This window comes from Procambarus clarkii, chromosome 25 (assembly GCF_040958095.1).
Source record: "Procambarus clarkii isolate CNS0578487 chromosome 25, FALCON_Pclarkii_2.0, whole genome shotgun sequence".
Taxonomy (NCBI): domain Eukaryota; kingdom Metazoa; phylum Arthropoda; class Malacostraca; order Decapoda; family Cambaridae; genus Procambarus; species Procambarus clarkii.
This window is the reverse complement of record NC_091174.1, coordinates 8,740,315-8,756,710: the sequence shown is the minus strand read 5'-3', so window position 1 is coordinate 8,756,710 and position 16,396 is coordinate 8,740,315. Positions and strand designations below refer to the sequence as shown.

Below are 16,396 nucleotides of genomic sequence, written 5' to 3'. Positions count from 1 at the left end.
TGACTGACTGTGTGTCTCAGTTTCTCTCTCTCTCTCTCTCTCTCTCTCTCTCTCTCTCTCTCTCTCTCTCTCTCTCTCTCTCTCTCTCTCTCTCTCTCTCTCTCTCTCTCTCTCTCTCTCTCTCTCTCTCTCTCTCTCTCTCTCTCTCTCTCTCTCTCTCTCTCTCTCTCTCTCTCTCTCTCTCTCTCTCTCTCTCTCTCTCTCTCTCTCTCTCTCTCTCTCTCTGTCTCTCTCTCTCTCTCTCTCTCTCTCTCTCTCTCTCTCTCTCTCTTATGAATGCCAAGGGTTGAGCTTCTGGTGAATAATATATGAGACAAGGTATTTAACTGGCTGTCACCTGCATTATGCAAATAACAGTGCATGTCGATCAAGCCTTCTCCTCCATGTCAAATTCCACACGCACACGCGTGCGCCCACACTTGCGCCACCCCCACCCCAAACGCACACTAAAACACTACTAACTAAAACACGAACTCCTAAGTCAGCATTTTTCCTATAGAGACCTGCTATGGGTTCTTTTCTGGATATATAATGCATTACTTTATTTTTCTAGAATTCAACCAAGCTATCGTTCTCCCACAGTTAATTTTATATATATATATATATATATATATATATATATATATATATATATATATATATATATATATATATATATATATATATATATATATATATATATATATATTATTTTACTATTTTCTCAGTATTACTTAGTTTAAATGTAGAAGCAATATGTCAATCAAATTCTTAAGGTATTGTGGAATTCGAGCCGGGTTCCAAGAAGTTCTATGACTGAAACCTTACATCAACACGAGAAGGAAATTTGTGAAATTTAATGGAAATATAATATAATATTAAAAATAAATATTAATGAAATAAATCATGGGAAGTTAAAATAAATTGTACAGGCCTTAAACTTTAGAAGCAAGACCAAAGTTTCCAGTGTCGCTAAGTTTCTTTTCTGGGATGGCCAAGTTGAAAGAAGAACCCATCATATACTAAAGTTAGTGGCAGCCAGGAGTAGATGTTGAGGTAAAGTTACTCAAGAAGACTCAAGTTCCTCTGGAAGACTCTAGTTGCTCTGAAATATATGAAAAGATTACGTGAAATGCAATTTTGAATTACTTCTATATTCCTATACATTATTTAGTAAACCATAGTTTTCAATAACAACTCATTAATTTTCTGTCGATTATCCTGTAGATTTAGAGTAGCAATACTTTTCCAGACCATTTCTCGAGTGAATTTAAATGTTTTCGATCAGGATTTTGTCAAGGGCCGAGACACTTAAGAGAATGATGTTACCGCAAATGTTTTTCATATGTTTCTCTCTTAAAACCCACAAAACCATCTTGGCTCGACGTAGTTTATTTGCCAAAGTCTCAAAGCAATACGTATAAATTTCCATTGGGATAACTTTTAGTGTTTAATAATACTTGCGGTTAAAGTTATCTTCTGTCTCCGAAGACGATTTCGTAGATGGGAATCAGTTCTCTTAAGTAAATACAAACATATCAACAAATGAATAACGGAAAGTGGAGAACTATCGTTCCATACCAAGCAGTTCCTGTTAGTATTCCCCCAAATTCAGTCACATATGTGTCTAACCAACATACAGTCAACAAGTTTATCGGATTTCATATTTACGATCAAGCCATGTATTTTCATTCAGTGTAATGGTTTACTGATAAATATCGAGTAAACTCTGGCATTATTATGTCCTCGAGTGTGCCATTTAAACTGATGCAGTAAACCAGGTTAAATAAATAGGTTTCACTTTCTCACCAGTTCAATATAAACGTATTTTTGTATTTGTTTTGTTATAAAGCAACACAAAATAAAGAAATTAAATTAATTGCTTAAAATTAAACCAAAATTCGAGAATGAGTAAATCATATCACTAGTGTCTTCAGCACTCCGTTTTCCTTCCAGCATATCAGATGGCGTTCCAGTCAAGCGGTTTGTTCCTTATTGTGTATTAGTGTAAGTGGACTGATGAGTGAGTGGAGTGATGAGTAAGTGGGAGGATGAGTGAGTGTAGTGATGTGTGAATGAAGTGATGAGTGAGTGAAGTAAGTGGAGCGATGAGTGAGTGGAGTGAATGAGTACAGGCTGGTATAGCGAGAACAGGTACACAGGCGCATTAGTAGAATTGAATCTGCATGTGGAGAGGTTCACCTCGACTATGCGTTCCCTCTTGCACCATTTCTTTGCTATTTATACCTTCTCGGGCTGGAGGCGAGCAGAGGTGAGGCATGGAGGCGAGGAATGGCGATGACTCTTTACTCACTTCCTCTTCTTCATCAACATTACCGCGTTTCCCCTCTTAAACTTTGCTTTGACTTCATCTCAAACTTTCAAGACTTTTACTATGCCAAGCTTTCATGTACGTTACTCTGACTGCCTCGAAAACCCTCAGAAGCTTGACTATGCCAGGGTTTCTTAAATGTTACTCTGATTTCCTCTCAAGCACTCAAGATCTTTACTATGCCTGCTATCACAAGCATTTAATTCTCTATCTATCTGCAAAGCACTCTGTGTTACCATCCTGTCAAGTACTCTGCTTTCATCTCAAAATATTTTATATTGTAACTGTTCTTAATTGCTAATGAAATCACGTCTACAGTTCGGCTTGAGTAAGCGTAAATCACTGCTTGAAGGTGCGTAAGTTCCCATTTAGAAAAGCGTAAATCTCCAATTAAGGATGAGTAAGTTTTTTTCACTTTAAATTGAATAAGTTTTCACTTGTGGGTGCTCAGGTCTTCATTCAACCCGTTCTCGCAAATTTATTAAGTCAATATTGACTTATTAACTACGTGCATAGGTGATATACTAAACATAATAGATACCCTTAAAAAGATTCATAGAAAACACCGACCTTACCTAACCTTGTTAGTATCTTAAGATAACCATCTTATTGCTTCGTAATTACAATTATTACTTAACCTATACCTATTATAGGTTAGGTAATAATCGTAATTACGAAGCAATAAGATGCTTATCTTAACATAATAAGTAGGTTAGGCAAGGTCGTTAGGTAAGGTGTTTTCTATGAATCTTTTTAAGGGTATCTATTATGTTAAGTATGTCACCTATGCACATATTTAATAAATCAATATTGACTTATTAAATTTGCGAGAACGGGTTGCTTCATTTGAGGGTGGGTAAGTTCATGGTGTCAGAGTCGTTGATTACAGTTCCTGGTACCGAAAGCCCTTGATGTTAATCATCCTAGTACCATTGTTTCCCGATGGAAATGTTTGTTCCTAACCCATGTTACTGCTATGATGCCGTGAAAATGCAACTCATATTCCTTAACTTTAGAGATATTTCCTATACTCGCATTAAACAGGAAGATCTGGAGCAATAACCAGCGAACGCAAGAGGAATCTCAGCTTTGCAAACGTTCGCAAGAAAAGAGCATCACTAGTGACAGGGGGAGCAAGGCGGGTCTGCAACTACTAACTACCTCCGTTGTATGATAGCGAGGAGGAGGGGGGGGGGGGGGTTCTTCCGAGCCTGCGAATACCTCCACTGTGTGATAGCGAGAGACTAACTCTGCTAATGCGCGTAATCTGTGAAAGTAATCCGCCTTTTAGCCAGAAACGTAAACACATAGAGAGAGAGAGAGAGAGAGAGAGAGAGAGAGAGAGAGAGAGAGAGAGAGAGAGAGAGAGAGAGAGAGAGAGAGAGAGAGAGAGAGAGAGAGAGAGAGAGAGAGAGAGAGAGACAGACATACAGACAGACAGACACAGAGAGAGACACAGACAAAGAGAGAGAGTTAGACAGAAACAGAGAGACAGACAGAGACAGAGCCAACTGCTGTCTCCACAATAATCTGATCTACCGGAGCCTCACCGAAGCGGTTGCCTTAGTCTGATTAGTAAGGAAGGAAGAGATTGCGATGTGTTCGCCATACTCTCTCTCACATAAAACCTATTTTGCCTCAGTCGCAAATGTGTTTGATCTTCCAGAAAATAAAATGGGCATGGGTTTCCAAGGACCGAGATTAGATTTTGGTTTGTATTTCGTGCCTTGAGCCTCGATGATGCTCATTTTATGGAAACGGTATTGCCTGCGGCTTGCTGGGTTACGCTAAGAGGGAGGGGGTGTGGGGCATGGGGTGAATAGTTGGGTATTGATGCTGTGAGCAACTTCGAGAGCGCGTTGGGCAATAATTTTTTTTATGGCGTGTGCACGTGTGTGAGATTTTTTAAAATCAATTTCCTCAAAATTGATACTACGCATCACATGTTCAATAGTGACGAGTTTGCTGGCGTATAGTGCAAGCAACGTGACAAAACCTAATTCTGCGTTTAGAAGTCCACAAATCAGCGAACTAAAGTACATATTTAATATCATACCACACACGAAAAAGACAAATAGTATGGAATACCTAACAAAAATCAGACGATAAAAAAAAATTACACTGATTAAACACCTAATTTTTTAGGTGTGTGGGTTGACAAAATGATTAAGATGAATATACCACCCGCACCGTCAGAGTTTGTCTCTCTATAAACACTGTAGCAGAGCTTGTTTGCTGAACCAATTCCACAAGTGCCTCCAGCTATGCTCGTTTTAAGTTTATCATGGGGTTGTCGTAGTGTTTAACTTGGTTTTCACATGAACAAACTTACAGAAGTTTCGTGGTCTCGGTTCACAGATTCTAAACTTTCCTTTTTAACAAGATTATTTTTCTTTCAAACATTGTCGAACCTCAGTTCTATTATTAACACACGACGCTGAAACAACGCTCACTATAACCGCGGTAGTAGTTTCCAATGATTCTCACTTATTGTGAGATCAAACTGTTGATTAGTTCATCGGTATAAGAATGTACCTTTTACTACCCTTATTAGTACTAACGGTTTGATTCCTTCTCTTATGTGGAGTTTTCAGTTGCATATTGGCTTGGTGATCATTCAAGTTTGTTCAGACACACACACACACACACACACATATATATATATATATATATATATATATATATATATATATATATATATATATATATATATATATATATATATATATATATATATATATATATATATATATATTATTAAATATGACCGAAAAAGTAACATTAATAATTCTAACACGAATTTTCTCAATCTTTCGTACATTTCTTTTCACTGTTGGAGGTAATTCAAAAATCAATTCTCCAAAATTCATTTTTATTTCTAGTCTGACGCGGCACGAGCGCGTTTCGTAAAACTTATTACATTTTCAAAGACTTTAGTTTACAAATACACAACTGAATAGAACTTACGCATCTCCGATTTTGTTGATATCTACATTTGAGTGAGGTGGATGGGGTGAGGTGGCATTAATAGGGTATTAATTTCATCAACACAAGACAGAACACGAAACAATATATATATATATATATATATATATATATATATATATATATATATATATATATATATATATATATATATATATGTCGTACCCAGTAGCCAGAACGCACTTCTCAGCCTACTATGCAAGGCCCGATTTGCCTAATAAGCCAAGTTTTCCTGAATTAATATATTTTCTCTAATTTTTTTCTTATGAAATGATAAAGCTACCCATTTCATTATGTATGAGGTTAATTTTTTTTATTGGAGTTAAAATTAACGTAGATATATGACTGAACCTAACCAACCCTACCTAACCTAACCTAATCTATCTTTATAGGTTAGGTTAGGTTAGGTAGCCGAAAAAGTTAGGTTAGGTTAGGTTAGGTAGGTTAGGTAATGGAAAAAACATTAATTCCTGAAAACTTGGCTTATTAGGCAAATCGGGCCTTGGATAGTAGGCTGAGAAGTGCGTTCTGGCTACTAGGTACGACATATATATATATATATATATATATATATATATATATATATATATATATATATATATATATATATATATATATATATATATATATATATATATACATACATATACATACATATACATATACATAGATATGAATATAAATAAATTATTGATACACAACTATCTCGGGTGTTTGGAATTGAGAAAATTTGAAACCAGTTGAACATTGAAAAACAACAAAATAAAAGCATACGTTTTGAATAATAAAAATTTCGATTACATTATTCAGACTGTCTGGTATAAAATAAATTCATTAATTCTAATTCTTCGTTGGCTATATTTAGAATTAGAATATGGAATCTTTATAAATATCTTATATTAATTGATGAAAAAATGAACTTTTAAATAACAATAAAATAAATTGAAACTTATTACAAAAACTCACTTTTAAGCATTTTATGTCTAATAAAGCTTGGACAGTTATATAAAAGTTTGGTGGACTCGCCTGCCAGCGAGTCATTGTCGTGAACTCCTGTCAACTTCAATATATAAAACTAAACTGCAAAACGATACAAAACAGCAAAATATTGGCTTTCATTCGCAATATACCAGTTGGGACACATGTGAATTGGTCGACAGACTCTACGTCTCTTGTTAAAACTCATTTCACATTGGAAAGTTAGTTACGGAAACTACGGTCAAGTCTCTTTTGGAAACTATAGAGATACATGAGGAACTCTTGGATCTCTTTGGGAACTATAGAGATACATGAGGAACTCTTGGATCTCTTTGGGAACTATAGAGATCAAAGAGGAACTCTTGGATCTCTTTGGGAACTATAGAGATCAAAGAGGAACTCTTGGAGAGGCAGGTACTGAAAGTGCCGCTGGGTCTCTTTAGATTCAATCGAGGTCTAACGGGAAATATATAAACAATGAAAGCTTCCCTATTGGAACATTTAAAAAGGAAGGCGAATTTCTTCAGTGATTAATCCAGTGTCAAAATAGACAAAAAAGCACTGAGCACCAAGGGACCCACACTGAGCTTGGGTAAATCCACAAGGGACTGAGCTTGTGGGTAAAGACCCACAAGCCCTCACAAACAACTTGGACCCGTTATTCATCGCTTTACAAATTAACAAAAAAATTTAACCAACTAATTACGCCATATAGTTTAGCAAATATGATCTTACTAAATCAGTGAATGCCTAAAAAAATCTCATAAATAACACTTCTATCAAATTATTCTGTAGCTTCATTGGATGTAGAAAGTCTAATTACTACGTGTAGGAGGCCAAGGTGTAGGCCAGGGTGTGGGAGGCCAGGGTGTGGGAGGTCAGGGTTTGAGGCCAGGGTGTGGGAGGCCAGGGTGTAGGAGGCCAGGGTGTGGGAGGCCAGGGTGTGGGAGGCCAGGGTGTAGGAGGCCAGGGTGTGGGAGGCCAGGGTGTGGGAGGCCAGGGTGTGGGAGGCCAGGGTGTGGGAGGCCGGGGTGTGTGAGGCCAGGGTGTGGGAGGCCAGGGTGTGTGAGGCCAGGGTGTGGGAGGCCGGGATGTGAGAGAAAGTGGGGAAAAACTGAAGTGAAAGTCAGATTGATAATTGTTTTAATAGGGAGGGAAATTGCTGTAGGGTGACTACTGACTCGTGTTGGGTAGAGAAGCGGGATAAGGTAGGGGTGAGGGAGGGGTGAGAGAGAGGTGAGGGAGAAGTGAGGGAGAGGTGAGGGAGAGGTGAGGGAGAGGTGATTGAGGAATGAAGGTGAGGTGTGGGTGGGTAAGGGTAGAGTAAGGGTGGGTTGAAGATAAGATGAGGAGGGGGTGATGGTGTAGGAGGCCGACAGACGTATTTTAAAAACTACAGGTCAATTTGGGCAAAAATATGATCAATCACAATTGTGACTAATTTACATATTTTCGGTATAAAAAGTCATAATTTAAGACTCCAAATATTTGCGATCACCCTGAATTTCGCTCAAAAATAACGCTCAAGTGTCATATATATGTAAATATATGTTTTAAAATATTAAAAGGTAAATTATCTCATATAATTATTCTTATCTCATAAAATTATAAAAACACATAATTTAGCTTTTCTTTAATAATTGATCACAAAACAGACTAAATTCAGACTAATAGAGAAGTACAGGTGTTTAAGCTCCTCTCAGAAAAAAACCCATCTTCAAACGTATAAATCAAACTCCCTTCTCGAACGTCTTAAACATCACAGAACGTCTCAAAGTTCCCAGAAACATCATAAGGCGTGTGAAGTTCCTTCATAATAATTCCCATCAGAACAAATCAGTCCTCTACTGGGGATATGCTTCTGAAGATTGCTTCAAAACGGGCGTTGAGGGAGCTGGCGACCTCTTGCATAGTTAAATATTTTCTGCAGTGAAGGTTATAAAATAAGCATTTGGTGAGGGAGCGAGATGGCTCAGTGCTCACCTAGTTGTGCTTGCCGGGGGTTGAGCTCTAGCTCATTGGTCAATGGAGGGCAGGTGTTAAGGGAATGGAACTATCAGGAGAAGACGCCAAGTCATCTGGCGAGTCAAGTCGTCTGTTTGTATTCACCCCTTACAAGCCTTGTCTCTGGGTGCTTTCTGGGTAACGCATCTACACGTTTTTTTCCTGCATGTACAGGTATCCTCCACAACCTTCCATGCATGTATAAGTATCCTCCACTACCTTCCCTGCATGTATAAGTATCCTCCACTACCTTCCCTGCATGTATAAGTATCCTCCACAGCATTCCCTGCATGTATAAGTATCCTCCACTACCTTCCCTGCATGTATACGTATCCTCCACTACCTTCCCTGCATGCATAAGTACTCCACTACCTTCCCTGCATGCACAAGTATCCTCCAATGCCTTCCCTGCATGTATAAGTATCCTCCACAGCATTCCCTGCATGTATAAGTATCCTCCACAGCATTCCCTGCATGTATAAGTATCCTCCACTACCTTCCATGAATGCATTAGTATCCTCCACTACCTTCCATGCATGTATTAGTATCCTCGACTACCCTTCCTGCATGAATAGAGCTGGCTGCCACAACCTACCCTTCTACCCTACCATCTTGATCACCCTTCCCTACCCTTCTACCCTACCATCTTGATCACTACTCCTAAGCAATAAAAGTGCAATTTGTGAGAGTAAAAGCAACCCTAACACGTAGTTAAAAAAATATGATTTATAGTAATTAATCCGAAAGTCAGTGCCTTATATGACTGAGAGTTATAAAGTAGGGAACCAGGAACTGAAGCCCAGTTCCAGTCAACACACACACACTTAAAATTAGCAACTTCAAGAGTGCTACGGCAGAGAATTAGAATGTCAAGGAAAGTCAATGTTCCAGTATTCTCCAAGAGTTTATGCCTAAGAGCTAGATTTCTCTCCCCAAAGGCTTAGTTGTTTAAAGTAAGCACATACAATCCACGCACACAGGGACCCCCCCATCCCTTCACACACACACACACACACACACACACACACACACACACACACACACACACACACACACACACACACACACACACACACACACACACACACACACACACACACACACACACACACACACATGAGATGTCAGGACACCAGTCAGGTGTACCTGGGAACACACTTGGCTCAGCCTGTGTGCAAAAGTGGGGCCATGTATCACAGGAGCGAGGCTTACAGTGACAAACACGGCACCATCAGGCCCAAGTGCATAAGAGGGTAGCGAATTTCTTTCCCTCTTCCATCACCATCACAAACACCACCAGGAATACCACCCTCACTACACTACCGCCACCAGGACTACCACCACCAGGACTACCACCACCACCACCACCCACCTACCAACAATAACGTCACCACCACCACCAAGAACTACAATACCACCATCACCACTACAACTACCAGCAATATAATCCTCGCTACCCCAACAACAACATATGTGATATACAAGGTTCCTTACACAAGGTTCTAAACACAGTTCTTATGTTGGCCAGCCTAGCATATTCCGCTGATGATATCCATGTGATGTGGATTTTGGGAGATAAGTTCGGTATCATGTTAATCCTCTGATCTTTCTCTCTGCTTAATTCTTGAAAGATTTCATCTCCCAGACGGTACCTTGAGTCCGGTCTCATGCTCCCTGCACCTATTTTGATTTGTTTACACTTGCTTGAGTTAAACTTTTGTAGCCATTTATTACTCCAGGTTTATCCAGGTCATTTTGTAGTCTCTTACTATCTTCCTCGGTTTGAATCCTTCTCATAATTTTAGCATCATCAGCAAATATTGAGGGGAAATGAGTCTATATCCTCTGGAAGATCGTTCACCCATACCAAAACAGAATAGGTTCCAGTACAAAACCCTGTGAGACTCCGTTGGTAACATCTCCCCATTCTGAAATCTTTCCCTTACGGTAACTCGATGTTTTCTGTTACTTGGGTACTTCCTTGTCCATTGCAGCTCCTTACCTGCCTCTACTTCCTGCTTCTTTTACTTATGCACCAGCCTCTTGTGGAGTACTGTGTGAAAGGCTTTTAGGCAATCTAAAAAATATTCAGTCTGTCTACCCTTCCATTTCTTGCCTATTTTGTTTTTATCGGCTGATCATAGAATTCTGTTAAACCTGTGAGGCAAGATGTACGATCCCTGAACCTATGTTGGTGGTTTTGCAAAGTCTCTTGTATCCAGATGTGCTAGTAGGTTTTCCCCGTGATATTCTCCATCACCTTGCATGGCATACTAATTTGGGACACGACTTATAGTTCACTGCTTCCCATCTGTCACCATTTTTTGTACTTAGGAACGACATTAACTGTCTTCCAAGGTTTTGGTATGTCTCTTGTTTTCAATACACCACACAGTGGCTCGCATAGTTCTTCGGCTCCATCTTTTAGTCTCCATGGTAACATTCTGTCAGGTCCGAATGTCTTTGTCGTGTCCAATTCCAGCAAATTCCTCCTAACCTCATCTCCAGTAATTTCAAATTCTTCCAAAGTTGATTGATGTACCGCCACCGTTCAGGTACGTCTCCTTGCTTTATTGTGACCACCTCCAGGAAACCTTTGCAGAATTCCTGTGTACCTGTTTTACCCTTTTTTTTTAGTTTCATCTGTCTTGCTTCCTTACATGCCTGACTGAACCATGGATTCCTCTTTTACATTTACATTTTTTCATCTTTGGACCGATATACACTTGCCTACTACCTCCTGACACTTCTGGCTGATGTGTGTGTATAATGCCGGTGTTTTCGTGGGTAGACCGTGTTGGAATTAGTGGGCTGTGAGGGTTATTAGGACCTAGGTAGAATACAAAAGTGGTGGCCGTAGGTTAGACATTAATAATAGGCGAGCGACGGCCATCGCCACTACAGCTGCCACCTTCATTGCTCGAGTCAGGGGAGCGAGGGATAATATACTTCCAGGGAAACAGCTATTACCTGGAGACACGTATATGTGTGTGTTTGTGTGAGTGCTTAGGGCTGTACGAGGGCAGCAGAGGGAACTTATCAAATATGCATATTATAATGATGACCAAACCATACCTCAGAAGATGGAGAAGCGACGACGTTTCGGTCCGTCCTGGACCATTATCAAGTCGTATGGTGATAACGGTCCAATTGTGACATAATATTGTAACTCATCATCTGCATATGAGTATTATACTCACCTTCGTCACACACGCATACACAAATGATTCGCAGTATTTGAAAAAAAATGAACAAAGACCAATCATATATATAGGCCTGAAACCTGGATGAGCCTGAACAAATGGAACCCTAATTTAAAAAAAAATTAGTTAAATTAAGTATATATAATTTAAGAAACGAAGAGTGTCTCTAACGTTGATAAAAACTCATATGAGTAGTTTAAAATGATATGCTCTTTACTGAATTCTCGGTCTAAGCTTTCTGACAGTCATGGAACATGCAGTCTGTCATACACCCTCTTGTGTTTGAGTGCTGCTATCTTATTATAAAATTTAAGTTCGTCATACTGGATTTTCCTTCTATAAACCTTCTTTTGGACAAATGTTTCTGGTTTCTTGCAAGAGGTGTTCGGTAGTTATACTGGTTAAGTCGCTCAAGTATGTATGTATATATATATATATATATATATATATATATATATATATATATATATATATGTCGTACCTAGTAGCCAGAACGCACTTCTCGGCCTACTACGCAAGGCCCGATTTGCCTAATAAACCCAGTTTTCCAGAATTAATATATTTCCTTTAATTATTTACTTATGAAATGATAAAGCTACCCATTTCATTATGTATGGGGTCAATTTTTTTTTATTGGAGTTAAAATTAACGTAGATATATGACCTAACCTAACCAAGCCTACCTAACCTAACCTAACCTATCTTTATAGGTTAGGTTAGGTTAGGTAGCTGAAAAAGTTAGGTTAGGTTAGGTTAGGTAGTCGAAAAACAATTAATTCATGAAAACTTGGCTTATTAGGCAAATCGGGCCTTGCATAGTAGGCTGACAAGTGCGTTCTGGCTACTAGGTACGACATATATATATGTCGACATACATATATATATATATATATATATATATATATATATATATATATATATATATATATATATATATATATATATCGTTCGGTTTTTTACTAAACGTGAGAGGTAGAGGGAAGGGGAGGAGGGGGTGAAATATTAAGAAGATCCAACATAAATTTTCTTAATATTTCATATGTACTTCTTCTCTTGGGAAGGAGGTTGAAAAGTTAACTCTGCAAAGTTAAATTTAAAAAAAATTAAATTGTGCCCGGTAAAACTGTAAAATGAATTTTAGGGAATTAAATATTCAACTTCCTTCTGAAGCAGAAGATGGATATAAGAAATACAAAGATGATTGGTGCTGAAATCAGTATCGTAACAAATCCACAAGGGCCGTGACGAGGATTCGAACCTGCGTCTGGGAGCATCCCAGACACTGCCTTAATCGACTGAGCTACGACATGGTAAAAGAGTTGAAACCGAAGTTCTACTGAACTTACTGGATCCTGCAGTCTCTCCGAGACACAAACCAGGGTTTTACACAACTCCCCCATGCTTTCGACCTATGTCAATAGGCCGTTCTCCCTCTTCGCCCTTACATCACTACACACAGAAATCACAAGACCGTGATGCATCAAATGAACAAATCCACAAGGGTTCATTTGATGCATCAGGTTAGTGTGATTACTGTGTGCAGTATCGAAACCCTTTCTGTCACATTCAATTGCATAACTCCCTTTAATAATGCGCTTAACCTGTTTCTAATCCTTCTTGGTGAACGTACCAGGAAACTTATATATTGCCCTAAATATACACAAATATTTATCCTACGGATTGTTTTAATTTCTTTAGGATTTGGTAAATGATTAAAGAAGTTCTAAAAATACTGTTTATTCCATTGAAGATGACATAGACAAATAATACACTGATATTTGTCTTAAAACTACAGTACATTAATTATGGATGGACAAAATCCATCTTTTAAGAGATCCTCTTTTTTTTCTCTCTCTCTATATATATATTTATATATATTTGTATATATAAAAGTTTCAAATTTTTATATAACCTTCAAATCTTCAGGAAAGAAATATTGTATCGAGTGACTCAGAAAAAAAGATGGAAAAATAAAAGAAAATTATGAATATGATATATTTTCGTAAACATGTTGATTTTTGTTTAACTTGAAGTGTTTGTAAAATAACACAGAAAAGATTTGTGTACAGAAGTGGGAGAATACAACGCTTGGTGGATGGTTCTTTGACAGAAAACACTTACATGCTATGTACTATAACACAAACTGATTAATATGGCTACATCACTGGGGGTTAGGATGGATGGTATCTCCAAGCTATCCCTCTCTACCCTGGTGGGAATTTACACCGTCCTAGGTATGGAAGAGTGAGTGTACAGCCCTCTTCTATCTCTACTGGTAGAAGTGAATGTACACTTATTTTCTTCGATGGTTGAAGTGTTTTTTTTACTATTCCTCTACCTAGGTTAGTGTTGAGATACGTCATTCTGCTTCCCTTGTAGAAGTAATTGTACGACATCCAACTACTCTGATAGTTGGTCCGACAACCATCTACCAAGATAGGAGTGTAGGCTATCCTACTATCCAGATAGAAGTTAGCATACACCATCCTTCTCATCTTGTAGGTGTGAGTATACAACATTTATCTACCCAGGTAGCATTGAGAAATACCTGTACACCATCTTTATCTTCCTACCCCCCTTCAAGTAGGAATAATCAATATTTCATGATTTGTGATACAAGTCAAGCCAGATATCACCATGAATTTGTTTGTTCGATCAACATGTCAATTATCGTTTGTACACGGTACGAAATTATAATTCATATGTACAATGACAAGTTATCAGTACACACTACAACAAGTCTGAATGCCCCTTCAAAACAGGACAGTTACACATTAAAAAAATCACTTTTGTATATAAACACACCCTTGATCAATGTTTGATAAGTGATAATCACTGTTTATTGAATATCTCACTATCACTGCTCACTATCATTACCCTGGAGTTACTTAAGGAACCAGCAGGTGGAACATCCACCCGCGCGAGTAATGAGGATTGTCCACGAGCGTGCCCTTAACTTAGGCGACAAAGTGAACCCGAATTTTCAGATCCAACTGTATGATTAGCCCATTGAGATTATACCAATGGCAATGCTTTCTGTCAGCACATATAATGCTCAATGACACATGGTTAGTGAACCCAAAACACACCCATACATCAGTTAGGTTTCAGGTCTGCGTCTGGGTCATCGCGTAGCCGGTGTCATTGAACAAAATCTGACAACTGTATGTACAAAATCAATTGTCCGATGCATGAAACACTGAAGGAATAGATTTCTATACAAAGTAATCTTGTTTAGACGAGCAAGTTGTCCTACCTCCTCCTTGTTATTTCCACCTCTCACCGCTCTCTCAGCCTCTCCTTTGTGTGTGTGTGTGTGTGTGTGTGTGTGTGTGTGTGTGTGTGTGTGTGTGTGTGTGTGTGTGTGTGTGTGTGTGTGTGTGTGTGTGTGTGTGTGTGTGTGTGTGTGTGTGTGTGTGTGTGTGTGCCTGTGTCTGTGTGCTTGAGTTTCTGTATCTCTCTTTGCGTGTTCGTGTGTGTGAATGAAAGCGTGCTTTTGTGTATAAAGTCAGTTTTTTCAGCTTGTGTGTATACGAAATCCATCTCTGAAGGTGTCACCCGGCAAATGTTCTGAAAATGACGAGAATTATCGTCTCTCTTTCTGTCTCACAGAGCGGGTGGTGCTAAAGTCCCCGACCTGTTGAGAAGCGTTCCTTCTACCTGAGAAATCACCCTCGACGCATTGTATGACGTCATGTCTCCTTCAGTGATTGGCAGCCTGACAAGCTTGACCAATCAGGTGGAGCCTCTGACATCACTAATTGGATGACGTGGCTACTACTGATTGGCAAGGTGACAAGCCTGAGCGACTGTAAAGCCGTTAATTGGATCACCAACTCACTGATTTGATCGGAAATTGAGTTTCTTAGACATTCCACCTCACAATTTTATATATATATATATATATATATATATATATATATATATATATATATATATATATATATATATATATATATATATATATATATATATATATATATATATATATATATATATATATATATATATATATATATATAAAATTTATTCTCTTTTATTCTCAGATGTTTACCAGCCTTTGTTTTATCAATATTGTTGTTCTCGTTTCGGAAATTTCAAATAGGACAAAGTTTTTTCTCACAGATTAATTTGCTTGACGTTATACTATAGCTTTAAATGTCTGCAAAAGTGACGTTATCCTCAACGAGTTTGGGACCAACTGATGGTGATTGCCAGTGCACAATCCAGCCAGGGTATTGAGTGCCACAAAACCCTTTATAGTTTACACGATTTAGCGTCAGGCCAAGGCACCCTACACACACGACTTGGCACATCTAAGGAGGCTCGAACCGCTGTTCTCACATCGTCCCTCTTACTCCGTAGCTCGCGTGGCCTCTTTCCATCCCAAGAAGATAAGATTTGGTAACAGTCGAGCAGTAGAAGTAGACAAAGTAGCTGTAGAAGAAATATTAGTAGAAGTAGAGTAGTAGTAGTTGTGAGGAGGTGGAGGAAGAGGCTCCTCTAGATGTCGTCGTCTTGAACACGTCTTCTCTTCCTTCCTGGTAATCTCATCATCTGGCGAAGACGATGAAGCTGGAGCAAACACCGAGCAGGAAGAGGAAGGAGATCCTTGGCACAGCTGTTGAGCTTTCTCCTCGCTGCATGGCCGCCGGATGTTCACCGGCTGTGGGCACAACGGACATGTTAACTTCCATATACAGGCGACGAGTCACAATAACGTGGCTAAAGTATGTTCACCAGACCACACACTAGAAGGTGAAGGGACGACGACGTTTCGGTCCGTCCTGGACCATTCTCAAGTCGATTGAGACAATCGAACCGGAACGTAGGACCGAAAACGGACAGAAACGTCGTCGTCCCGTCACCTTCTAGTGTGTACTCACCTAGTTGTGTTTGCGGGGGTTGAGCTCTGG

The 16,396-nt window shown here is 38.9% G+C and overlaps 1 protein-coding gene across 1 annotated transcript in view; it reads right to left on the bottom strand.

Moving 5' to 3' along the window:
• Positions 1 to 15,512: 15,512 nt before the first annotated feature.
• The window catches only part of LOC138368628 (limbic system-associated membrane protein-like), a 258,549-nt gene continuing 257,665 nt past the window's right edge, over positions 15,513 to 16,396 (bottom strand). Inside the window, exon 7 of the mRNA XM_069331250.1 lies at positions 15,513 to 16,146. Coding sequence (XP_069187351.1) covers positions 16,034 to 16,146 — 113 coding nt within the window. The 3' untranslated portion in view covers positions 15,513 to 16,033. The remainder of the gene's footprint in view (positions 16,147 to 16,396) is intronic.